The sequence below is a fragment of the Phyllobates terribilis genome, unplaced genomic scaffold (genome assembly GCF_046119375.1).
Source record: "Phyllobates terribilis strain yellow unplaced genomic scaffold, ASM4611937v1 Scaffold_1__5_contigs__length_1240528914, whole genome shotgun sequence".
NCBI classification, from domain to species: Eukaryota; Metazoa; Chordata; class Amphibia; order Anura; family Dendrobatidae; genus Phyllobates; species Phyllobates terribilis.
The window spans coordinates 713050006-713075755 of NW_027362761.1; the positions used below are offsets into that span (position 1 = coordinate 713050006).

Consider the following 25750-nt stretch of genomic DNA (forward strand, 5'->3'; position numbering starts at 1 on the left):
CTCTTATTGAAACATATGTAAATTTCTGAATTTTCTCTGACCAATATTGAAATGCTAAAAAATGCTTTTTAAATCCCAAAATATGAAAAAAACTATACAAGTCTGATATTACCGTAATCAGACCTGACGAATCATGTTAGGCCATTTTTACTGCACAATGAATGCCATAAAAATGTAAAAAAAAAAAAAAAAACACTGGCGAAATTAAAATTTTATGTCCCCCACTTAAATGTGTTTCCCCGTTTTTCTATACTTTGTAAAAAATACTGTCAGGTCCTATTGGTGCAAAACACAAACACACATGGGTCTTTAAGGAGTTAAAGTAGAAACCAGAAAAGCTGAATGGAGCAAAGGTAACAAGTCTCAGATAAAGTGTTTTTACCATACATTGTTGTCTCAGTATAAATATCTTCAACAGTTATTAACAATCAATTAGAATAACTCACCAAGTCTAGAATGCAATGTGCCGTCTTCTGTAGAGGCCATGTCATTGAGTCTTAGAAGACCTCTGCCTCTCTCTACCCAAGATTGTGACGTTTTATCAAATACGAACAGCTTGCACTGAATCTAAGGAGAAGGCAGACAAGATGGAAAAACTGTAAGCGTACATTTATATAACAATTAAATATCACTAACATTGGTTTCCTAGTAATTTCTCCCGTACCCTTTCCATTTCATTTGCTCCTACTTTGTCTAATGTTGTGGCGTACACCTCTTTGTGAATCAGGTGCGTCTAGCTCCAGCCAAGACCTCCAAGACCAAGCTGGACAACGCAGGTCTTGATGTATCGAGCCCAAAGATTAGCAAACTGACCAGTTCACCAGCCAAAAATGGATGGATTTGTACAAAACAATCAGCCTGCAGAATTGTCTGAATATTCCCGAATCAAACATTATGGACACGTTTTTATGGTCTACTTTTACCATTCATTTTTACATGTACTGATGAGGCTGGTATAATTACACAGCCACTGACATGGCTTTTCATCAGGTCCAATATCTACTTACTTATATAGGTTTTGTATTGAGAAAGCTTGACAAATCTGCTTTAGAGGACCTTTCACGTTGAGCTGGACACAGCATGTAATAGTGGCTGAAGAGCAGAATATTTATTTTTTATACAAGTTTGCCTCTCCATTTAGGCGATAACTAAAGTTAACCCTTAAATGCCAAATACTATGGTAAGTCCAGGTGGGTGGTGTTCGATACTTGTCACTGAGGGTGTGCTACTTCTTCTCCTTGTATGGAGTGGTTATCTGATAACACACACTTAGACTTAGGCCAAGGCCCCGCTATCAGTATTTGGTCAGTATTTTTTCTCAGGAGTGGGAGCCAAAACCAGGAGTGGGTGATAGAAACAAGTGCACCAATTCTGCATTTATTATACCTTTTCTCTGATTGTTCCCCACCTGGTTTTGGCTCCCACTCCTGAGAAAAAATACTGACCGAATACTGATAGTGGGACAGTAGCCTTAAGGCTGTGTGCCCACGATGCGTTTTTTAAGCGTTTCCGCAGCGGCAAAAAACGCTTAAAAAACGCATGGTAGAAGGCCTGCCACGTTCCCCAATGATAATCCGCATGTGTTGTGCACATGCCGCAGAAATTTCCGCTGCAGATTATCATTGCGGAAAAAAACGCAGAACTACCAATTATTTTGCGGAAGTGCTGCGTTTTCGCCGCCATTGACTGGCATTAGATCGAATGGATTACGCATCACTGTATATGTAGATGTGCATTCCACGCGTTCTAATGTGCGGATTGTACCCAGGTCTAGAGGAGAGGAGACTCTCCTCCGGACCTGTGTACCATAGAAAACTGTAAAAAAAAAAAAAAAAAAGAATAAAATAAAAAATAAATCTATACTTACCTTCTGACGTCCCCCGCTCTCCTTGTCTTCACTTTCCGGCAGTTCGCGATGGACTGAAGGACCTGCGCTGACGTTATAGTCATGTGACGGGTCACGCGACGCTGACGTCGGCAGGTCCTTCAGTGTACCGCTGCCGGCAAGGGAGAACGGAGGGAATCAAGACTGCGGGGGCCACCAGAAGGTAAGTATATATTTATTTTTTGACATTCTCTCGGGTCACACTATATAAATCCATGCCGTTTGCATGGATTTATATAGTGTGACCAAGTTGACAAGCACTTTGCAAGTGATGCTAAAATCGCTTGAAAAGCGCTTGTCAACCCGCATGCGGAAATGCATGTGAAGAACGCTTCACGTCCGCATGTCCCTAGCAGGAAAACGCATGTACAATCCGCATGTGTTTTTTCTGCCAGGGAGATGCAGAAACGCTCAGGAAAAAATCCTGAGCATTTCTGCATCGTGGGCACATAGCCTAAAGGTTAACTCATCAGGTGCCAAATGCTTTGCTTGCTAATATCTCAGACACACACACACTAAGGGTTAAAACACAGATTTCAGTAAAGCTCCTAGGTTTTGTTTGCCTTTAATGATTGTTTTAGCACCATGAGCTTATCATTGTTGTGACTCAGGAGCCTGAGCCTCCTGGTCTGACAATGCCCTCTCCTGTGATAGGCACCTCACTGTCTATGGACATTGTACATAGAAAGCCTGGTGTGGGCAGGGTTAGCTCTCTCAGCTCTGCTTCATTGCTAAACCTAAAAGCTCTGATTGTGTGAGAAAGGCTGCGCCCAGTAAATCATTGGATCCAGCTTCTATTTGCCTACATCAGGCTGCTCTGAGATGAGGTAGCAAAAACCTGCTGACAGATTCCCTTTAAACATGTAATCTGCACCTAAAAAACTCTTCTGGTTCTTGGTAGAAGGGGAGGAAAAAATGAAAAAAGTGCAAAAATGGAACTCTAAACCACAAAACAAGCTTTTAAAAAATAAAAATAGCATATTTAGGAAGAATAAATAAAATGTTTAATATGCATTATTATAACAATACCAACTTGGTTTTCATTGTGAATGATTAAAAATTTCTAGCTAATAAATATGTCAAAAGCTGAAGCTTCTTAAAACAACTGTTTCTCATTGCTGAGTTTTTGACGCTGTGGAATTTCTGCACCTATTATATAAATTAGGTTACTTGTGTTTTTGTGTGCAGGTTTCAGAGATGGTTTAGTGAATCCTGCATTGAGCAGGGGGTTGGACACAATCACCCTGTAGGTCCTTTCCAACTCTAACTTTCTATGATTCTATAACTCTATAAAAAGCACAGTGGGTAGGAGATTTCTATAACTCTCATCCACTTTGCTGGGACTGTAAGACACTCTGGGCCAGTCTGGTGCGATGACGATGGTTGGAACTCCCTCTTGCTTGATCTTCCTCACCACTCTGCATATTAGGGGGAGAGGTGGAAAAATGTACAGGAGCTGGAACTGGATCCAGTCCTGAACCAGGGCGTCCGCTCCCAACAACCGTGGGTCGTGTGTTCTGGCCATGAAGTTGGAGACTTTGGCATTGAAGTGGGATGCCATCATGTCCACGTCTGGAGTCCCCCAGCGATGGCAGATCTGGTGAAAAACTTTGGGATGGAGAGACCACTCTCCCGAGTCCATTCCCTGCCGGCTGAGGAAGTCTGTTTCCCAGTTGTCTACCCCCGGAATGTGGACCGCAGAGAGAACCGAACCTGTGTCTTCCGCCCAGTGGAGAATGTGTGTCACTTCTCGCATTACCTGGGCGCTGCAGGTCCCCCCTTGGTGATTTACATATGCCACAGCCGTGGCATTGTCTGACTGTACTCTGATGTTAGAGGCTGCCACTAAGTGATGGAAGGCTCTCAACGCCAGGAGAATGGCACGAATTTCCAAGATGTTGATGGGCATGGTCGCTTCTGTTGGGGACCACTTGCCCTGTGCTCTGTGGTGTAGGTGTACCGCACCCCAACATGTCAGGCTCGCATCGGTGGTCAGAACATTCCATTGACTCGTGAGAAAGGATTTCCCCTTTGTTAGTGAGGTTGGCTTGAGCCACCAGTGCAGGGATCTCTTGGTTGACGACGTAAACTGAAACTCCCTGTCGAGAGAAAAAGGATTCCTGTCCCATGACTTGAGGATGGCTAGTTGAAGAGGCCTGCGGTGAAGTCGGGCAAATGGAACCGCTTCTATTGCCGCCACCATCCTGCCAAGGACTCTCATGGCAAACTGGAGAGACCGAGGGGGTTTGCGAAGTAGGGTGCGGACTCCTATACGGAGAGGCAGTGCTTTGTCCTTGGGGAGGAGTACTAGACCCTTGAAGTTGTTGAATAACATTCCCAAAAAGGTCAGAGACTGACTCGGGGTTGGTGATAACTTTTTTAAGTTGACCAACCAGCCCAAACGACTCAGAATGTCGATAGTGATCGAGACGCTGATTTCGCAGTCCTTGAAGGTGGGAGCCTTGATGAGGAGATCGTCCAGATATGGAACGACTATTATGCCTCTGGAGTGCAGGATGTCCATGGTGACTGCCATGACCTTGGTAAACACTCAGGGAGCCGTGGCGAGTCCGAATGGGAGAGCCACGAACTGGTAGTGTTCCTGGTCGATTGCGAACCTGAGAAATCTCTGATGAGCTGGCGCAATTGGTATATGTAGGTATGCGTCTTGAATGTCTATGGAGGCGAGAAATTCTCCCTTCTCCATGGACGCAATGATGGGCCGAAGGGACTCCATGCGAAAATGACGTACCCGTACATATTTGTTGAGCTGTTTTAGGTCCAGTATGGACCGCCTACAGGTGGGGTGTCTTCCAGAGTTCATGAGTCATGATGAGGAGGAAGTGCGAGATTTTCCTTCTTTAAATTTTGACTGGCCTGCCTTTGATTGCCAGGTCTTGTCCAACTTTTGCGTCGACCTCAAGTTGTCCCTGCGCGGAGCGCGGTTGTTATACTGTGCTGGTCGCGAGACGGACCAGCCGGAAGAGTTCCGAAAGGATCGGTAACGTGCTTGATTGCGCTTTTTGTAAGCGTGTTTGGGCTTCAGTTGGGGGAGAGAGGTACTTTTACCTCCGGTGGCGTTGGATACCATTGTGTCCAACTGTTCACAGAAAAGCCGACCACTGAGGTACGGGAGGTGAGTGAGGGACTTCTTTGAAGCTGCATCTGCTTTCCATTCCCGCAGCCAGAGGATATGCCGAATCGTGATGGCGTTTGAAGCTATCCCGGCTGCACCCCTTGCAGAATCCAGAGCTGCATGGAGCATGTAATCTGCCACGACTGCTATTTGTCCGCTTGGTCCGACAGTTCAGGGGTAGATGTTTGTAGGCCAGTTTGTAAATTTTGGGCCCAGGCCAGGATTGCCTTGGCAGCCCAAACTGAGGCGAATGCGGGAGCCAGGGAGGCCACTGCGGCCTCGAAAATTGAACGAGCCATGCGTTCTACCTGCCGGTCTGCTGTGTCCCTGAGGGTTGAGCTATCTGGCAGTGAAAGGAGTGTCTGTGCTGCTAGTCTGGAGACTGGGGGATCCACCTCAGGTGGATCTGTCCACTGTTTGGTGACCTCCTGTAGAAAGGGGTACCGCGCCTCCAGATATTTGCGATTAGTAAACTTTTTCTCAGGTTGTGAGAACTGCTTTTTAAGGATCGCATTAAACTCTGGGTGGTCAAAGAAGACCTTAAGCGGTTTCAGGATTCCTTCAAAGGAAATCTTATGTCCTGGTGTCTCCAGGGGTGGATCGGAGATGTCTAGCACCCGATGGATAGATGAGATTAAATCATCAACTAGCACTGTATTGCCAGGGGGAATAGGGATCAGGGACCCTTCGGTTTCCTTGTCTGAGTCGGAATCACAGATGTCTTCCGAATCCTGTGTATCGCTAAGGCGTCTCCTGCTGTGAGAACTGGAGCGGAGGCCTTCTCTGGTCAGGGATGGCTGTGGGGATCTGCGTTGTCTGTCTCTGTCAGGGGACGGTCTAGATGAGCTGGGAGTAGGGTGTCTCACACTGGAAGGGGACGACCGTGTGGTATGGGATGACGCAGATGAACGACACCTGTGGGTCCGCTTGCGTCCTGATCTAGACGTGGATGTGCCCGTGCCATTATGTCCCTGAGTGGAACTCTCCCTTTGAGTAGTGTTCATAGCCGAGGTATGAGTCTGCAGAGCCTGAAGCAATGTGCATGTGAGCTTATCATAGATTGCGACATCTGAGTGACTCATTCTGGTGTGGTATTAGGCACCGAAGTATTGGGAAGTGCTTCATGGGGCTCTGGCACAGCAGTCTGCATGCAGTCCTGGCAATGTGGATACGTGCTGCCACTAGGGAGAGTATTACTGCAGGCTGTACAGAGTGCATAATAGCAATCCTGCCTGGTTCTCTTGGACTTTGAGCTCGACATAGTATACAGGGGTGGCTATGCAGAGGGGGCCAGCAATGCAGAGAAGCTTATAGACTTCACAGTCGAGTGCGAGATTCTAGCTGTGGTCTTATCCCACTTTAGTGTGCCTGTTGTAGTCCAGCACCGTTTGAATCCACGATCCTGTGCCCCCCGGAGAAAAGCTGGCGACCGGTAGCTGAAGTGTTAACGCTTCTTCAGTGGTTAATGGCCGCCGGAGTGTGGAGAAGAAGGTGGGCGGAGCGCTGAATAGGGCGGCAATATGCTGGAAAGCGCGCCCTTTCAGTTTGTCTCCGCCCCTTCTATGACACTGTGTAGTGTCATATTAGTCATCTAGGGGGCGGGGTGCGGAGAGTGGGCGGCGGCTTCGGCTAGGCCGGAGCTGTAGTCTAAATTTAGAATCTATGCCCAAAAGGGCTCCAGGCCGGCGCAGTAGTCCGGGGGGGTGTCGGATCTGAACCGGACCCCCCCGGTTTTAATAGCAGGGAAGGCCGTGGGAATAATATGTTAAGGGGGGGCCCTTAAAGGGTTCCCCTGAGGCACCGTAGCGCTGGTGCCGGCAGAGAGACAGAGCTGTAAACAGCCTGTGTCTCTGTGTGCCCTTCTGCCTGCACTGTCCACCGGTCCCATCAGGAGTCTGCAGCAGAGCTGGGATTCCTGGAACTTGGTGCAGAGCGACAGCTACTGGGAGCTGTATATTGCTGTCTGCACAGATCCTACCTGCGGTGTCTCAACCTAATAACCCCAGAGGGGGATTAGGGAGGGTGCTGCCGTCACCGTCAGGAGGCTGTAATCCTCACCTCGACCTCAACCCAGAGACCAAAAGGAATTGGGGAAGGAGGGGGGGGTCTCAACTTCGAACCAACACCCGAGGGGCTGGGGAAGGAACGACATGGTAAGGAGACGTCTCGACTTCAACTGTGCACACCTAGAAGGGGGCAAAGGAAGGAGCCATGCCGGGAGTCTCGCCGGAGACCCACTTATCTTCATCTGTAACTCCGTGGAAAACTAAAAAATCGGAAAAAAATGGAGTAAAAATCTTTAGGTGTGCCTCCTTGCGACACTAAGCAAAAACTGAACATGGCTGATGCTGTCAGGGGGTATATACTTCAGAGGAGGAGCCACCGTTATTCATTTCCAGATTATGCCTAGTGTCGCCTCCTAATGGACAGCAGCATAACACCCAAGGTCCTATGTCCCCCAATGAGGCACAGAGTAAAATGCCATGAAACTGCAGACATGGGGTTATTGAGCAAGTAAATAGTGTTCTAAAGCTGTGTGACTGCAGCACTGAAAGCCCAGCAGCCGGGAGGAAATGAACTTTCTCCGCTGCCACACATCTATGACTGAAAGCAGAAGGCTGCTGGGAGGAAAAAAAAAGTTCCTTTCCTCCCCAGAAGCCGGGCCTTCACTGTGGTGGATGCACAGCTTTAGAACACTATTGACCCATGTCTGCAGGTTAATAGCATTTTTTTTTTTTTTTTTAAACATGACTAGTTGTCTTTTATGCAATTTTATTCTGATATTAGGTCATTAACTGCCCAATCCCTGGTATTTCCTTACCTGCAGAACATTGCTCTCTGCTTCTTCTCCAGTGATAACCTCTACTTTCTCCAGTAGACATCGTTTTGCTGTGGCTTTTGTGTAAGCAGCTGCAGATTCCGCCAACGATTCAGAGATATTGTTAGCTGTAATTTGCACAAAATACATTTATGAAAAAAATAAAAACCTACAAGAATAGCATGCAAAACTGTAGTATACTTTTAATGTCAGGTATAACTTAACGCTCATATTGTCATGATATTGGAGTGAAAACCACTGTAGATAAGTCTTACTTTTAATTAGGAATATCGATGTTTGTATGTCTAATACTAAAAACTGTTAATAGACATTTTGCTGTATAATAATAATCACCGCGCAAACCCACATTTCTCTGGAGTATTTTCCAATGAAGATCCTTCAGCTCCACATTCTCCAGCATTTTCCTTATTGCTGTCAGAACTTGCTTCAGTTTTGGGTGGACTCTGAAAATGATGAGGAGACCAGGTTAGTTTTAGGAAAAAATAACTTAAATTTGTTTTTATTTTTAGTCTGACAATCAGAGATTTCCCTTAGTACCTCTCAGGGTAAGCAAAAAAACAAAAAAAAATGTCTCCATTAGGAATCCACTTTTCAATAAAAACAGACATTTAAACTGGCGCAGGTCAATAGATCACAATCTAAGCCTTTATTTTCTGCAATTGTAATTTGGGAAGAAATATAACACTTACCAAAACTCTTTCAATCATGTTTTGCCCAAATACAAATTTGATACAGACGGCTTCTGCTTTGTGCGCTGAATTTTCAAGGCTGTAAAATAACAAAGTGTATATGTGCGCCACATGAGATCTATATATAAAATGAGGAGAATAAACTCCAAAATATACATCCAATGATGCCATCAGGCACACACTTTAGATAGATGACTATTTAATCCATACATTCATTCTCAAGGACCAAGCTAGCAACTGAAATCTACCAATGTATTCGTGGTTGTCCTACTACTGTCCATCAATAGAGGGAATGCTGCCATCCATATGTAGGCATCAAGAGAGCAGAGAAGAAGAGCCAAAGGGAACAATCAAGTTATTAAAACCTTGCTCCTTCAAAAGATATGCAGAACTATAGGCTAAAATATCGTAAGTACACATGCTAGTCGTTACCTCAAAATTTTCGAAGACTTGGATTACGCCAGCCCTGAGCCAACAGCAGCTAGTTGCCACATGCAGCAACTATGTCATCCTCAGCAATGCTGCTAGCTACATATAAGGAGGTTTCAAATTGCACAGCAATGTTTAAGCCATTAATGACCTATGTGCCTACATTTTTTTGTCCAGGTGATCTTATGAGCGCAGTTAGTACACCTGTGAAATTAGCAGCAGGAGTGGGGCTGTATTACACACCGATGCTCCTATTGCAAGCAAAGAACTTTGTCATAGAGAAAAAAATTAAAATCCGTACAGACATCTCCAGAGAAGGGAGAAGAACTGATACTTCAACCTCCTTGAAGAAGGCCTTCACACTGTTCCTAGGTCTAATTAATCCCATATGTTCAGAGGGACTAATTAAAACAAGGTAAATGAGAAAAGAAAGTGAACACTTCAACCTCCTTTGAAGCAGTGCCCCCATGCGGTTACCAGGTAATTACAGCAGAGATTTGCTGGGAAAGAGACAACAAGACAGATTTGTTTACGCAGGGTGGAGAACTGCCTTCCCAGGCACAAGCTTCCCCTCAAAGAATCTTTTGTAGACACTCCGTCTCCGGTATCCAGATAAGAATATTAAGGTTTGCATTGATCGAATAACTATGGGAGATACATTTACAGCGTAGCGAAGGGACGAACAGCACGCATTCACTCAAATCACCTCAAGGTCGCCAGATACCTCCAACTTTATAACAGTCTGATAGAGGGTGTTATCCAGGTCACGTTTGATCGCTAAGTAAAATATGACCTGGTAAGAAATATGATGACAATATCTACTGCCTGGAACCTCCAGGTGCAAAGATATCCTGTAAGTTGGGGATCTTAAGAAATTCTAACAGACCCAGCAGAACCCATAATCAGCCCCCACATGAGCTCATCAAGGGGAGGTATGCGGGCGTAACCTTGAGCTTATAAAAAGCAGTATTTGGGTTTGGGCCATTTGTCAATATGTGGAAGGTACAGCTTGCTGTAGGTTCTTTCCGTTTTCCAATCGGAGTGCCTCCCTCCACTAACCTCAGAGACATTTCCATGACATCAAGTTTAGAAGTTTTCTTTTGTTATTCCTTATTTTAAGTAATTGTTTGTATCGTATTGTTTTGTTCCCATTTTGTATCATCTTTGTATATATTTTTTCTTTTATAAACACTGCCTACCTTCATGGATTAAATATATAAAATGTAAAGCACACTGTTCCTATTGCTCTGTAAATCGCACCCCTGAAGCCATATGCTACCAGTAACGGGTGTACAATCAGCCTGCATAAACTATTGGTGGTGGCAGCTAGTAGTTCTTTGTCTTATTGTGGAGCTGGTAGTGACCGTACAGGGATATATATAGATATATAGATATATTCCATGCATTGGAATCGGAGGTGTATATACCATACGCTCACTGTGAGATCCCCAACAACTGGCCTATTAGTGGAAGCCGCTGTTGCCTTGTCCATCACTCGTCACTCAATCGCTTAATTGTCCTGATGATTGGAGGCAGCGGTGAGATCTGGGTGATCTCTCCAGTGTCATCTGTGACAAAGCGGTAACAGTGGTGGGATCTGTGTGACCTCACCCCCCCTGGTATATCTTTGACAAACTTTAAAGTCTATGCACACCTTTACACTAAATTTATTGAAGCCTAAATGCAGCAGATTCTCCATCCAGATTTTTCAGAAGGAAAATTGATGCATTCTATAGTTACTAGCATTGCGCACGAGATTTTAAGGAATCTCACAAACAATAGACAGGTGCTGCAAATTTGATCTCCACAGCATGCCAATTTATCCTCCAGGTGTCAGTGGACATTTCACCTCTTGAAATGCAAAAAGTGAAATGTGCAGCTTAAAGGGACCATTTTAGCAACAATGAATGCGGAGATACATCTCCTTACAGATTTCACTGTGGCAGTTCTGCTATGGCTTTACTGCAGCAATATAGCATTTTTTTCCCCAGTCCGATGAACTCACCTGGAGCTAATGTATTGCAGAAAGTAATTGGTCTGTGCTGGAGCATCTGCACTTTGCGGCCCAGAATTTTCCACATCAACAGATTCTTTACTCACTATTCCAAGCTGGAATATTATGAACATACATTAAAAAAATAAAACAATTAAACTTTTCCTAAAGTAGTAAAAAGGCAATCTAAGGCCACGGTCAGTATTTGGTCAGTATTTTACATCAGTATGTGTAAGCCAAAACCAGGAACAATCCGAGGAAAAGTATAATAAAAACACTTCACTACTTCTGCATTTCTGACCCGTTTACAAATTCTGATGTAAAATACTAACTGTGTGAACGTGGCCTAAAAGGGGGAAAAAAAAAACCGTTGGGAAATAGAAATTTGGGGGGTGGGGTGGGGGAGGAGGAGTTTCATCAGAGAAAAAAAAAACAAAAAAACTTTACCTTTACTCTGTCACGAAGATTCTGACCGAATACAAAGGTCTGTTGAGAATTCTGATCAACCCTGTCTGAACTCTCAATAGCACCAATATTACTAGTCATTGACTCTGGTTGAGCATCACCAGCCTAAAAGAGGAAAAGATTAAAAAAAACTTAAATCTATACACACATCTTTCTTCTCAGTTAGCCCCTTAGCGTATATTTAAACTGGATGAACATACTTACTATATGGAGTGGGCTCAGGAGCTGAGACCGCCCTATAAGCAGCCTTTTTATATATGGCGACAGTAACTTCTCAGATGCCACGGTCTGTGGCTGGGTTTCATAGGGGACCGGTAATTATACAATCTACTACAATACGACAACAAATCACAGATTCAAGTCCCCTAAGACCAAAATATATTTAAAAAAAACCTACATAAAAATATACAAAAACTCCAGTTTAATTCAACCCCATTTCCCAAAACAAATATTAACATCTTTTTTTTTTTTAACGTTTTGATACTTTACATTACTGCATGCATAATTGTGCAAGCTAATAAAAAATATCCCCTGCCGAAACCAGGGAATAAAAAAAATATATATATTGTAAGATAATATGAACCCCAAAATGGTACAAAATATATCCTGGAGCTTTCTGCACAAATAATAAACCTTCATACAAATCGATAGACAGAAAAATAAAAAAATATCTCATGGCTCTCAGAATAAGGTGACTGAAACCAATTCTTTTTTTCCCCTTCAGTTTTTTTCTTTTTATTTCTTTTAATTTAAGTACATTTTATAGAAAAATAAAAGTTATTATTAAGTCATTTTCAAAGTAAAGGGAACGTCGGAAAAAACAAAATACTTCCTTTTGACTCCATACCTCAAAAAATTATATAGTAAATCCGTGTTATTCAAACCTACAACTCACAGGAATAAAAAGCAAGAAGCCCTCAGACAGATTTGTCATTATAAAATTAAGAAGTTATTCTTGAAACAAAAAGGGAAATTAAAAACAAAACAAAAAAAAACTGCATCTTCAAGGTGTTAAGGGAATCTTCCAAACTCGGAGCCTAGTTTGGGAGCATTCCCAGCCTAGACATTTATGGCATATTCAAAGCCAAACCCATAATAAAAGATTATTTTTCAACCAACCCCGGATACTGTACTATTATGGTAGTAAAATTCACTGTCTGCATACATGTCAAACTCTGGCATGTGGCCTGCAGGGTGGTTTTATTTGGCCCGGAACACCAGAACCGCCACCTCTATGGGGGGCCCATGTATTCGCGGTATGGAGCCCTATGGGGGGCCCATGTATTCGGTATGGAGTCCTATGGGAGGCCCATGTATTCGGTATGGAGCCCTATGGGAGGCCCATGTATTCGGTATGGAGCCCTATGGGAGGCCCATGTATTCGGTATGGAGCCCTATGGGAGGCCCATGTATTCGGTATGGAGCCCTATGGGAGGCCCATGTATTCTGTATGGAGCCCTATGGGAGGCCCATGTATTCTGTATGGAGCCCTATGGGAGGCCCATGTATGCTATATGGAGCCCTATGGGAGGCCCATGTATTCTGTATGGAGCCCTATGGGAGGCCCATGTATTCTGTATGGAGCCCTATGGGAGGCCCATGGATTCTGTATGGAGCCCTATGGGAGGCCCATTATTCTGTATGGAGGACTATGGGAGGCCTATTATTCTGTATGGAGGACTATGGGAGGCCTATTATTCTGTACGGAGGACTATGGGAAGCCTAGTATTCTGTATGGAGGACTATGGGAGGCCTATTATTCTGTATGGAGGACTATGGGGGACCCATTATACTGTATACTGGTTGGCCCACGACTTTGCCTACGTTTTTCATTTTGGCCCTCTGTGTGTTTAAGTTTGACATCCCTAGTCTACAAGGAGAAGCACTAGGAATTACATGATCTTGGTAGCTGTGGTCAAATCCTAACTAGTTGAAGGCATTAGTACAGACGACCCACAGTTGCAGGTTTAAAAAGTGGTCATACACGTTAGATAAATGCCCAGAAATCACTAATTTTGGCAGGACTACCCAACCATCTAATGTGTATGGGGGTTTCCTACTCTTCCCCAATAGAAGATGTTGACAAAAAGAAGAGAGTGTTACACACGCAGGTGGCGTACGTGGTTCGTGGACCCACTGTGCCATGGAGCCGGGTTTACCTAGGAGGGGCGTAGCCAAGTGGCTACCTGGTGTTAGCTGGAGCTCCTGATGGTGGAGTCAGGCTTGAGCTGCAGGTGGCCACCAGGTACCACTCCTAGGCAGTCCCAGATACTGTAGCTGCTGACCCCCAGGGTCAGGTATGCAGACACGGACAGGACTAGGGCTCCGTTCAGACTACTAGGTTCAGGATCCACGGGTAGAACGGTTACTGACAAGGAGTCTCAGACAGGGCTGCTTCAGAGACTGTTAGGACAGTCCAGATACACTGGGTATTAGGATAGGCACAAGTTCAGACACACGGGTCTTGGATACTCATTCAGGGACTGGCTGCAGAGGGACCGAGGTTTAGGCACTAGCCACACCAGGACCATGGGACCTCACAACTCATTAGTAGAACATCACACTACCTAATGATTCAATGTGTTGCTTGGCACCTCCCTATTTTAAACAAGACGCCTCCCAGCTATTGGCTGGGAGCAATCTTGCAGGTGTACTCATACTAAATGCCTCCCAGCAACTGAGTTTCCTACACACCAGGAGACAGGGAGCACGCCTCACAGCCTGGGAGGTGAGTATGCAGACATCCCTGCAGGGAGGGGGAAGGGGAACCATGCAGGGGCATCAGCAATAGTGTTAAAAAGAGTCAATCCTACTGTTCTTAACCCCTTCCCAACATGGCGATTTTCTATTTATGCCCTTTGTTTTTTTTCAACCCCATCTTCCACAAGCCATAACTTTTTATTTTTCATTTTGACATGGTAAAACGAATGGTGCCATTCAAAAGTACAACATGTGATGTACTGGAAAGCAGGAAAGAAACATTTTCAAGTGTGACGAAATTTCAAAAAAAAAAAAAAAAAAACCATCCAAGTCAGACATTGCTTTTTAAGTTTTGGTTTTTAGAGTACGCAATAAAACGGCAGCAGCTATGGGGCCTTATTCCCTCATCGCCGTTTTAAAACGTCGATCTGGAATAAGGGTATAGCGACCCCCAGAGTCTGAAAATATCCGGAGTTTAAACTACCGGGGATTTTAAATTTGTATTTCATCCGTGACACAGTGCAAAACTCACAGAGATGTCTGTTTTTTGCAGACCGGGTGTCTGATAAAAAAAAAAACTTGGCCATGTAAGCAGCCTTATAGGCTATAGATACATGTATGTAACACTGACATCTGTATGAGGCCTAAGGCATATTGATAGATCAAAGAGGCTCATACTATGTCCTTTGTAGGAGAACACAGCACGTCTTAGAAGAGTGCAGCCCAATGAATGCACAAGGCTATCCCAGAATTTCCCATTGTCACAGCGTTGCATTGCCACTAAGTACAGCACAACTGCTAAGGCCAGTAACTAACTGCAGCTATAATATGCAGCTAAAGAACACAAACGCTGGCAGCTTGTAAATGAAAACCATTGGGGAAAATCTGAGCCAGATTGGGGACCAGAGAGGCAAGAAGCTTTTTAGTTTCCTAACATTGAGGCCGGGGCCACATGGCAACGTGTGTGGCGCTACTATTCACAGCTCTAACTTTGGTGTAAATAAAAAAGGCAAACTGCATTTAGCTTGCATTGAAGTCTACGGCACGTGTGTTGCATGTGATCTGTGACCAGCAGCAGAAAATCACATTAGAAAACATGTGCGGCCCTGTGTTGCGGGTCACAACAAGACACCATATTTTACATTCAATATTGCAATGTGTCACATGACATAGGTCACCATGTAGGCCTAACCTAACTGGACTACTCCTTTAGAAGGACTTAAAAAAAACAAAAAACCTACCTTCTCAAAGCTATACGTTGGGGCAGCTGGACTTGTAGAAATGTTGTTAGTAGATGAACCACATGCTTCAGAGGCCAGACTGATGCCATTAGTTCCACTGCTGATAACTGGGAAAGAGAACATAAACAAGATGGACTCAAACTCTGTTACACAATAAAGCAGTAACTAAAAATTTTGGGCAATATTTACAAAATCCGTGTTACTTACATGGTGTGGAAAAAGACTTGGGCTGTGGTGCCTGTAACACTGCTGGACGTAGCACACTGCGTTGCTGTTCCTTGGGTTTCTGGCTAGGAAGCCCTGAAATGCCAAAATAGGATTTATTGTAACTCATGATTGAAAATCATTCTGATTAATATATATATTAGCAGAAAAATACAAATTGCTATGGTTAAAAATATGTCAGACGGAAAATGTACAGTCTAGAAAATGCGTAATTTCACACAAAAATAACTTTTCTAATGTCTAGCCCACATAAAGGTACATGCACAGGAGTGTGTTCAGGAGACATATGGGTCTCGTATGGAAGAGCTTGTCTGTCATTAAGTATATGTATGTATAGATATATTTTTTACATTTATTTTGATATGGTGCTGTAATGAAATAATCTGTCAGCACAGACCACTAAAGTGATTGCACTTTCCAAATATCGAGGTCTGTGACTGGCTGCAGTAGTCAGATGACGCACTGCCTCACTTGACGCTTCACTGTAGAGGACTACGTTGGCGCTATGTGGTGGAGGGGAGTTGACAGGGGGCGAGTATGCCTTTGTGATTTTATTACAGCCATTCCAAAAAAAATATGCATATTATATACACATATCTACAATGCCTTGAAAAAGTATTCATACCCCATGAATTTTTCAATTTTTTTCATGTTACACCCACAAACTTAAGAGTTTTACTGGGATTTTATGTGATATAAAACACTAAGTAGCAAGTATTTGTATAGTGTAAAGGAAATGATATATGGTTTCCTAATTATTTTAAAAAGGAGATTTTTGTGTACTCACCATAAAATCTCTTTCTCTTAGCGTCTAATTGGGGGACACAGGACCATGGGTGTTATGCTGCTGTCCACTAGGAGGCGACACTATGCTTAATCTGAAAAAGATTAACAGTGGCTCCTCCTCTGCAGTATACACCCCTGGACAGCGTCAGCCATCTTCAGTTTTGTGCAAAAGCAGTAGGAGGAACGTAACATGGATAACATAACCATGCCTATAAGAAGGCAACTATGTACGAGCTCAAGAAAACACAGTATGAGAACTCAACATAACAACGGCCCAACACGGGCAACAGGGAGGGAGCTGTGTCCCCCAATTAGAGGCTAAGAGAAAGAGATTTTACGGTGCGTACACAAAAATCTCCTTTACTCTGTCGCCTCATTGGGGGACACAGGACCATGGGACGTCCCAAAGCAGTCTCTGGGTGGGTAGCAATGGACGAATATTGTGTAGACAGGCCCCTATAATTGGGGGACTGCCGCCTGCAGGATACGTCTACCCAGGCTCGCGTCTGCCGAGGATTGGGTATGAACCCTGTAGTGTTTGGTAAACGTGTGTAGGCTAGTCCAGGTGGCTGCCTTACACACTTGTTGCGCCGAGGCCTGGTGCCGAATGGCCCAGGAGGCCCCTACCGCACGTGTAGAGTGTGCTGTAATACCTGCTGGAAGAGGAGAATTTTTGAGGCGGTAGGCCTCTTGTATGGTGGATTTGATCCACCTGGCAAGGGTAGCTTTGGAAGCTGGTAGACCCTTGCGGCCACCTTCCAGAAGAAGGAAAAGAGAATCAGACTTCCGGAAGGGCGCAGTTCTAGACACATAGACACGTAATGCCCTGACAAGGTCAAGCGTATGCAGAGCCTTCTCCACTCTATGAACCGGGACCGGACAGAGGGATGGCAGTGAAATTTTCTCATTGAGGTGGAAGTTGGACACAACCTTCGGAAGGAAGTATGGGACCGTACGGAGAACTACCTTGTCCTGGTAAAAAGCCAGGAAGGGTTGTCTGCAGGAGAGTGCTATGAGTTCAGACACCCTGCGTAGCGAGGTGATGCCACTAAGAAAACCACTTTCTGGGATAGAAGGCGGAGTGAGACTTCCCTAAGGGGTTCAAAAGGTGTTTCCTGCAAAGCTGTCAGCACCAGGTTGAGATCCCACGTTTCTAGTGGTCGTCTGTAGGGGGGAACCAATCGGGAAACCCCCTGAAGAAATGTCCTTACTTGCGGCTTGTTAGCAATGCGCGTCTGAAAAAGCACTGAGAGAGCTGACACCTGGCTCTTAAGAGAGCCCAGAGAGGGAATAAGGGAATGGGGTCTGGCCACGAGATTCGCACCAGGTAAAGAAAGCTTTCCAGGTACGGTAATAAATCTTTGCAGAGGTTGGCTTTCGGGCTCTGATCATGGTTGCGATGACGTCAGGCGAGAACCCTGACTGGGTTAAAACCCAGGTCTCAATGGCCATGCCGTCAAATTGAGGGCCCCTGAGTTCTGGTGGTAGAACGGGCCTTCTGACAGAAGATCTGGGCGGTCGGGGAGACACCAGGGGACGTCTGCTGTGAGCTGCACGATGTCGGCGTACCACGTATGTCTGGGCCAGTCTGGTGCGATTACGATGGTTGGAACTCCCTCTTGCTTGATCTTCCTCACCACTCTGGATATCAGGGGAAGAGGTGGAAAAATATACAGGAGCTGGAACTGGGTGCAGTCCTGAACCAGGGAGTCCGCTCCTAGCGATTGCGGGTCGTGTGTTCTGGCCATGAAGTTGGAGACTTTGGCATTGAAGTGGGATGCCATTAGGTCCACGTCCGGAGTCCCCCAGCGATGGCAGATCTGGTGAAAAACGTTGGGATGGAGAGACCACTCTCCCGAGTCCATTCCTTGCCGGCTGAGGAAGTCTGCTTCCCAGTTGTCCACACCCGCAATGTGGACCACAGAGAGAACCGAACCTGTGTCTTCCGCCCAGTGGAGAATGTGTGTCACTTCTCGCATCGCCTGAGCACTGCGGGTCCCCCCTTGGTGATTTACATATGCCACAGCCGTGGCATTGTCCGACTGTACTCTGATGTGAGAGGCTGGCAGTAAGTGATGGAAGGCTCTCAACGCCAGGAGAATGGCACGAATTTCCAAGATGTTGATGGGCATGGTCGCTTCTGCTGGGGACCACTTGCCCTGTGCTCTGTGGTGTAGGTGTACCGCACCCCAACCCGTTAGGCTCGCGTCGGTAGTCAGAACTTTCCATTGACCCGTGAGAAAGGATTTCCCCTTTGTTAGTGAGGTTGGCTTGAGCCACCAGTGCAGGGACCTCCTAGTTGATGACGTCAACTGAAACTCCCTGTGGAGAGAAAAAGGATTCCTGTCCCATGACTTGAGGATGGCTAGTTGGAGAGGCCTGAGGTGAAGCTGGGCAAATGGGACCGCTTTTATTGCCGCCACCATCCTGCCAAGGACTCTCATGGCAAACCGGAGAGAACGAGGGGGTTTGCGAAGTAGGGTGCGGAGTCCTATCTGGAGAGGCAGTGCCTTGTCCTTGGAAAGGAGTACTAGACCCTTGAGGGTGTTGAATAACATTCCCAAGAAGGTCAGAGACTTTTTTAAGTTGACTAACCAGCCCAGGCGACTCAGAATGTCGATTGTGATTGAGACGCTGATTTCGCAGTCCTTGAAGGTGGGAGCCTTGATGAGGAGATCGTCCAGATATGGAACGACTATTATGCCTCTGGAGTGCAGGATGTCCATGGTGACTGCCATGACCTTGGTGAACACTCTGGGAGCCGTGGCGAGCCCGAACGGGAGAGCCACGAACTGGTAGTGTTCCTGGTCGATTGCGAATCTGAGAAATCTCTGATGAGCTGGTGCAATTGGTATATGTAGGTATGCGTCTTGAATGTCTATGGAGGCGAGAAATTCTCCCTTCTCCATGGACGCAATGATGGACCGAAGGGACTCCATTCTAAAATGACGTACCCATACATATTTGTTGAGTTGTTTTAGATCCAATATGGGCCGTACGCTGCCTCCTTTTTTGGGGACTACGAATAAATTTGAGTAGAACCCCTGGAAGCGTTCGGCCGTGGGAACCTTTACTATGACACCTGCTTGGAGAAGCAATAAAACCGAGTGGTGGAAGGCATGAGCCTTGGCTGGCGGTTTTGGGGGAACAGACAGAAAGAATCTGTTTGGTGGGGTGGAAGTGAACTCTATCTTGTATCCTGAAGACACTAGAGACACTGAAGGCAGCCAAACCTGATGAAAGAGCAAAAGATGGCCGCCTACAGGTGGGGTGTCTTCCAGAGTTGGTGAGTCATGATGAGGGGGAAGTGCGAGACTTTCCGCTCTTTAATTTTGACTGGCCTGCGTTTGATTGCCAGGTCTTGTCCGACTTTTGCGTCGACCTCGACTTGTCCCTGCGTGGAGCGCGGCTATTATTCTGTGCTGGTCGCGAGACGGACCAGCCGGAAGAGTTCCGAAAGGATAGGTAACGTGCTTGATTACGGTTTTTATAAGTGCGTTTTGGCTTCAGTTGAGGGAGGGAGGTACTTTTACCCACAGTAGAGTTGGATATCATTGTGTCCAACTGTTCACCGAAAAGTCGACCACTGAGGTACGGGAGGCGAGTGAGGGACTTCTTTGAAGCTACGTCTGCTTTCCATTCTCGCAGCCAGAGGATACGCCGAATCGTGATGGCGTTGGAAGCTATCCCAGCTGAACCCCTTGCAGAATCCAGAACTGCATGGAGCATGTAATCTGTGACAACTGCTATTTGGGCAGCCTGGTCCGATAGTTCGGGGGTAGATGTTTGTAGGGCAGTTTCTAAATTTTGGGCCCAGGCCAGGATTGCTTTGGCAGCCCAAACTGAGGAGAACAAGGGAGCCAGGGAGGCCCTTGAGGCCTCGAAAATTGAATGAGCCATGCGTTCTACCTGCCGGTCTGCTGCGTCCCTGAGGGTTGAGCTATCTGGCAGTGAAAGAAGTGTCTGAGCTGCTAGTCTGGAGGGTCCACTTCAGGTGGATCTGTCCACTTTTTGGTGACCTTTTGTGGAAAGGGGTACCGCGCTTCCAGATATTTGCGATTAGTAAACTTTTTCTCAGGTTGTGAGAACTGCTTTTTAAGGATCGCATTAAACTCTGGGTGGTCAAAAAAGACCTTAGGCGGTTTCAGGACTCCTTCAAAGGAAATTTTAAGTCCTGGTGTCTCCAGGGGTGGATCGGAGATGTCCAGCACCCGATGAATAGATGAGATTAAATCATCAACCAGCACTGTATTACCCAGGGGGATAGGGATTAGGGACCCTTCGGTTTCCTTGTCTGAGTCGGAATCACAGATGTCTTCCGAATCCTGTGTATCACTAAGGCGTCTCCTGCTGGGAGAACCGGAGCGGAGGCCTTCTCTGGTCAGGGATGGCTGTGGGGATCAGCGTTGTCTGTCCCTGTCAGGGGACGGTCTAGATGAGCTGGGAGTACGGTGTCTCACACTGGAAGAGGACGACCGTGTGGTATGGGATGATGCAGATGAACGAGACCTATGGGTCCGCTTGCGTCCTGATCTAGACGTGGATGTGCCCGTGCCATCATGTCCCTGAGTGGAACTCTCCCTTTGAGTAGTGTTCATAGCCGAGGTATGAGTCTGCAGAGCCTGAAGCAATGTGCATGTGAGCTTATCTATAGACTGCGTCATAGATTGCGACATCTGAGTGACCAATTCCGGTGTGGTATTAGGCACCAAAGTATTGGCAAGGGCTTCATGGGGCTCTGGCACAGCAGTCTGCATGCAGTCCTGGCAATGTGGATATGTGCTGCCACTAGGGAGAGTATTACTGCAGGCTGTACAGAGTGCATAATAGCAGTCCTGCCTGGTTCTCTTGGACCTTGAGCCCGGCATAGTATACAGGGGTGGCTATGAAGAGGGGGCCAGCAATGCAGAGAAGCTTATAGGATTCACAGCCGAGTGAGAGACTCCAGCTGTGATCTTACCCACCAGTGTGCCTCTTAAGTCCAGCGCCGTAGATCCACAATCCTGTGCCCCCCGGAGACTGGCTGCCGGCCGGTAACTGCAGGGTTAATGATCCTTCAGCAGATAATGGCCGCCGGAGTGCGAAGAAGGTGGGCAGAGAGCTGAAAAGGGCGGCAGTATGCTGAAAAACGCGCCCTTTCAGTTTGTCTCTGCCCCTTCTATGACACTGTATAGTCTCATATTCGTCATCCGAGGGGCGGAGAATGGGCGGCGGCTTCGGCTAGGCTGGAGCTTAGGTGAAAATTTATGACTGATGCCCAAAAGGGCTCCAGGCCGGTGCGGTAGTCCGGGGGGGGGGGTGCCGGATCTGAACCGGACACCCCCCCCCCCCCGGTTTTAACAGCAGAGATGGCGGTGGGGGAATTAGCGTAGTAGTAGCTAAGTAGCAGCTGGCGGTGGGGGTAGTAGCCATTAAAGTGTCCCCCTGAGGCACCATAGCGCTGGTGCCAGCAGAGAGACAGGGCTGGGGAGGCCTGTGTCTATGTATGCCTGGTCTGCCTGCACTGTTCCCCGGCCCCAACAGGAGTCTGCAGCAGGGCTGGGATTCCTGGAACTTGGCGCAGAGTGTCAGCTACTGGGAGCTGCAGATTGCTGCCTGCACAGGCCCTACCTGAGGTGTCTCAACCTAATACCCCCCAGAGGGGGATTAGGGAGGGTGCTGCTGTCACCATCAGGGGGCTGTTATCCTCGCCTCAACCTCAACACAGAGACCAAAAGGAATTGGGGAAGGAGGGGGATCTCAACTTCGGACCAGCACCCGAGGGACTGGGGAAGGAGCGACATGGTAAGGAGACGTCTTGACTTCAACTGTGCACCCCATAAAAGGGGACAGAGGAAGGAGCCATGCCGGGAGTCTCGCAGGAGACCCACTTATCTTCATCTGTAATTCCGTCGGAAAAAAATCGGAAAAAAATGGAATAAAAATCTTTAGGTGTGCCTCCTTGCGACACTAAGCAAAAACTGAAGATGGCTGACGCCGTCCAGGGGTGTATAGTGCAGAGGAGGAGCCACTGTTAATCTTTTTCAGATTAAGCATAGTGTCGCCTCCTAGTGGACAGCAGCATAACACCCATGGTCCTGTGTCCCCCAATGAGGCGACAGAGTAAATAGAAATCTGAAAATCTGTGAAGTGCATTTGTATTCAGCCCCCTGTAGTCAGATTCCCCTACATAAAATTGCCTCCAGGAGTCACATAATTAGTAAATTGAGTCCACCTGCGTGTAATTCATTCTCAGTATAACTACAGCTGTTCTGTGAATATCTAAGAGGTTTGTTTGAGAACATTAGGAATCAAACAGCATAATGACAACCAAGGAAACCAAAATTTTGGAGGAAAGTGGGGGGTGCGTCTTATAGTCCGAATACTATATTATTGTATGGCCGCATGGTGGTGGGTGTGGGGGAGCGGCAGCAGCCGCCTGCTGCAGCCTAGCTGTGCCCGCTACTAAAGAAAATGAATATTCCCATGGGCGTGGAGAGCAATGAATATTCATTTCTCTTAATAGCCAGCACACTGGAGCCGCAGCGTGGCTCCTGCTGCCGCTCTGCGGTCAGTGTGCCCGCTATTAAAGCTCATGAATATTCGCTACAATCCACTCCCATGGGTTGTAGTGAATATCCATGGTCTTTAACCCCTTAAGCCCCGCGGGTGGTTTGCACGTTAATGACCGGGCCAATTTTTACAATTCTGACCACTGTCACTTTATGAGGTAATTACTCTGGAACGCTTCAACGGATCCCCCTGATTCTGAGATTGTTTTTTCGTGACATATTGTACTTCATGATTGTGGAAAAATTTCTTCGATATCACTTGCGTTTATTTGTGAAAAAAACGGAAATTTGGCGAAAATTTTGCAATTTTCAAAATTTGAATTTTTAAGCCCTGAAATCAGAGCGATATGTCACACAAAAGAGTTAATAAATAACATTTCCCACATGTCTACTTTACATCAGCACAATTTTGGAACCAAAATTTTTTTTTGTTAGGGAGCTATAAGGGTTAAAAGTTGACCAGCGATTTCTCATTTTTCCAACAAAATTTACAAAACCATTTTTTTAGGGACCACATCACATTTGAAGTCACTTTGAGAGGTCTTTATGACAGAAAATACCCAAAAGTGACACCATTCTAAAAACTGCACCCCTCAAGGTGCTCAAAACCACATTCAAGAACTTTATTAACCCTTCAGGTGCTCACAGGAATTTTTTGAATGTGGAAGAAAAAAATGAACATTTAACTTTTTTCACAAAAATGTTACTTTAGACCCAATTTTTTTTATTCTCACAGGGGTAACAAGAAAAAATGGACCCCAAAATTTGTTGTGCAATTTCCCCTGGGCACGCAGATACCCAATATTTGGGGAAAAAATACTGTTTGGGCGCACGGCAGGGCTCGGAAGGGAAGGAGCGCCATTTGACTTTTTGATTGTAAAATTTGCTTGAATAATTAGCGGACGCCATGTTGTGTTTGGAGAGCCCATGTGTGCCCAAACTTTGGAGCTCCCCCACAAGTGACCCCATTTTGGAAACTAGACCCCCCAAGGCACCTTTCTAGATGCATAGTGAGCACTTGGAACCCCCAGGTGCTTCACAAATTGATTCGTAACAATGAAAAAGTGAAAAAAAAAAACACTTTTTCATTTTTATGAATCAATTTGTGAAGCACCTGAGGGTTCCAAGTGCTCACAATGCATCTAGATAGGTGCCTTGGGGGGTCTAGTTTCCAAAATGGGGTCACTTGTGGGGGAGCTCCAATGTTTGGGCACACAGCGGCTCTCCAAACGCAACATGGTGTCGCTAACAATTTGAGCCGATTTTCCGTTAAATTTGTTAGAGGACACCATGTTGCATTTAGAGAGTCCCTGTGTGCCCAAACATTGGAGCTCCCCCACAAGTGACCCCATTTTGGAAACTAGACCCCCCAAGGCACCTATCTAGATGCATAGTGAGCACTTGGAACCCCCAGGTGCTTCACAAATTGATTCGTAACAATGAAAAAGTGAAAAAAAAAACACTTTTTCATTTGTATGAATCAATTTGTGAAGCACCTGAGGGTTCCAAGTGCTCACTATGCATCTAGATAGGTGCCTTGGGTGGTCTAGTTTCCAAAATGGGGTCACTTGTGGGGGAGCTCCAATATTTGGGCACACAGCGGCTCTCTAAATGCAACATGGTGTCCGCTAACAAATTTAACGCAAAATTGGCTCAAATTGTTAGCGACACCATGTTGCGTTTGGAGAGCTGCTGTGTGCCCAAACATTGGAGCTTCCCCACAAGTGACCCCATTTTGGAAACCAGACCCCCCAAGGCACCTATCTAGATGCATAGTGAGCACTTGGAACCCCCAGGTGCTTCACAAATTGATTCGTAACAATGAAAAAGTGAAAAAAAAAACACTTTTTCATTTTTATGAATCAATTTGTGAAGCACCTGGGGGTTCCAAGTGCTCACTATGCATCTAGATAGGTGCCTTGGGGGGTCTACTTTCCAAAATGGGGTCACTTGTGGGGGAGCTCCAATGTTTGGGCACACAGGGACTCTCTAAATGCAACATGGTATCCGCTAACAAATTGAATGGAAAATCGGCTCAAATTGTTAGCGGACGCCACATTGCGTTTGGAGAGCCCCTCTGTGCCCAAACTTTGGAGCTCCCCCACAAGTGACCCCATTTTGGAAACTAGACCCCCCAAGGCACCTTTCTAGATGCATAGTGAGCACTTGGAACCCCCAGGTGCTTCACAAATTGATTCGTAATAATGAAAAAGTGAAAAAAAAAACACTTTTTCATTTTTACGAATTAATTTGTGAAGCACCTAGGGGTTCCAAGTGCTCACTATGCATCTAGATAGGTGCCTTGGGGGGTCTAGTTTCCAAAATGGGGTCACTTGTGGAGGAGCTCCAATGTTTGGGCACACAGGGACTCTCCAAATGCAACATGATATCCGCTAACAATTTGAGCCGACAATTTGTTAGCGGATATCATGTTGCATTTGGAGAGTCCCTGTGTGCCCAAACATTGGAGCTCCCCCACAAGTGACCCCATTTTGGAAACTAGACCCCCCAAGGCACCTATCTAGATTCATAGTGAGCACTTGGAACCCCAGGTGCTTCACAAATTGATTCATAAAAATGAAAAAGTGTTTTTTTTTTTCACTTTTTCATTTTTACGAATCAATTTGTGAAGCACCTGGGGGTTCCAAGTGCTCACTATGCATCTAGAAAGGTGCCTTGGGGGGTCTAGTTTCCAAAATGGGGTCACTTGTGGGGGAGCTCCAAAGTTTGGGCACAGAGGGGCTCTCCAAACGCAATGTGGTGTCCGCTAACAATTTGAGCCGATTTTCCATTCAATTTGTTAGCGGATAC

At 46.0% G+C, this 25750-nt stretch overlaps 1 protein-coding gene across 1 annotated transcript in view; it reads right to left on the minus strand.

Annotated features, from left to right (window-relative positions):
* The window catches only part of LOC141155527 (ran-binding protein 3-like), an 87743-nt gene that overhangs the window by 20399 nt on the left and 41594 nt on the right, over positions 1–25750 (minus strand). Inside the window, 8 exon segments of the mRNA XM_073642423.1 lie at positions 447–567; positions 7843–7967; positions 8207–8303; positions 8550–8628; positions 10984–11087; positions 11419–11541; positions 15378–15484; positions 15585–15677. Coding sequence (XP_073498524.1) covers positions 447–567; positions 7843–7967; positions 8207–8303; positions 8550–8628; positions 10984–11087; positions 11419–11541; positions 15378–15484; positions 15585–15677 — 849 coding nt within the window.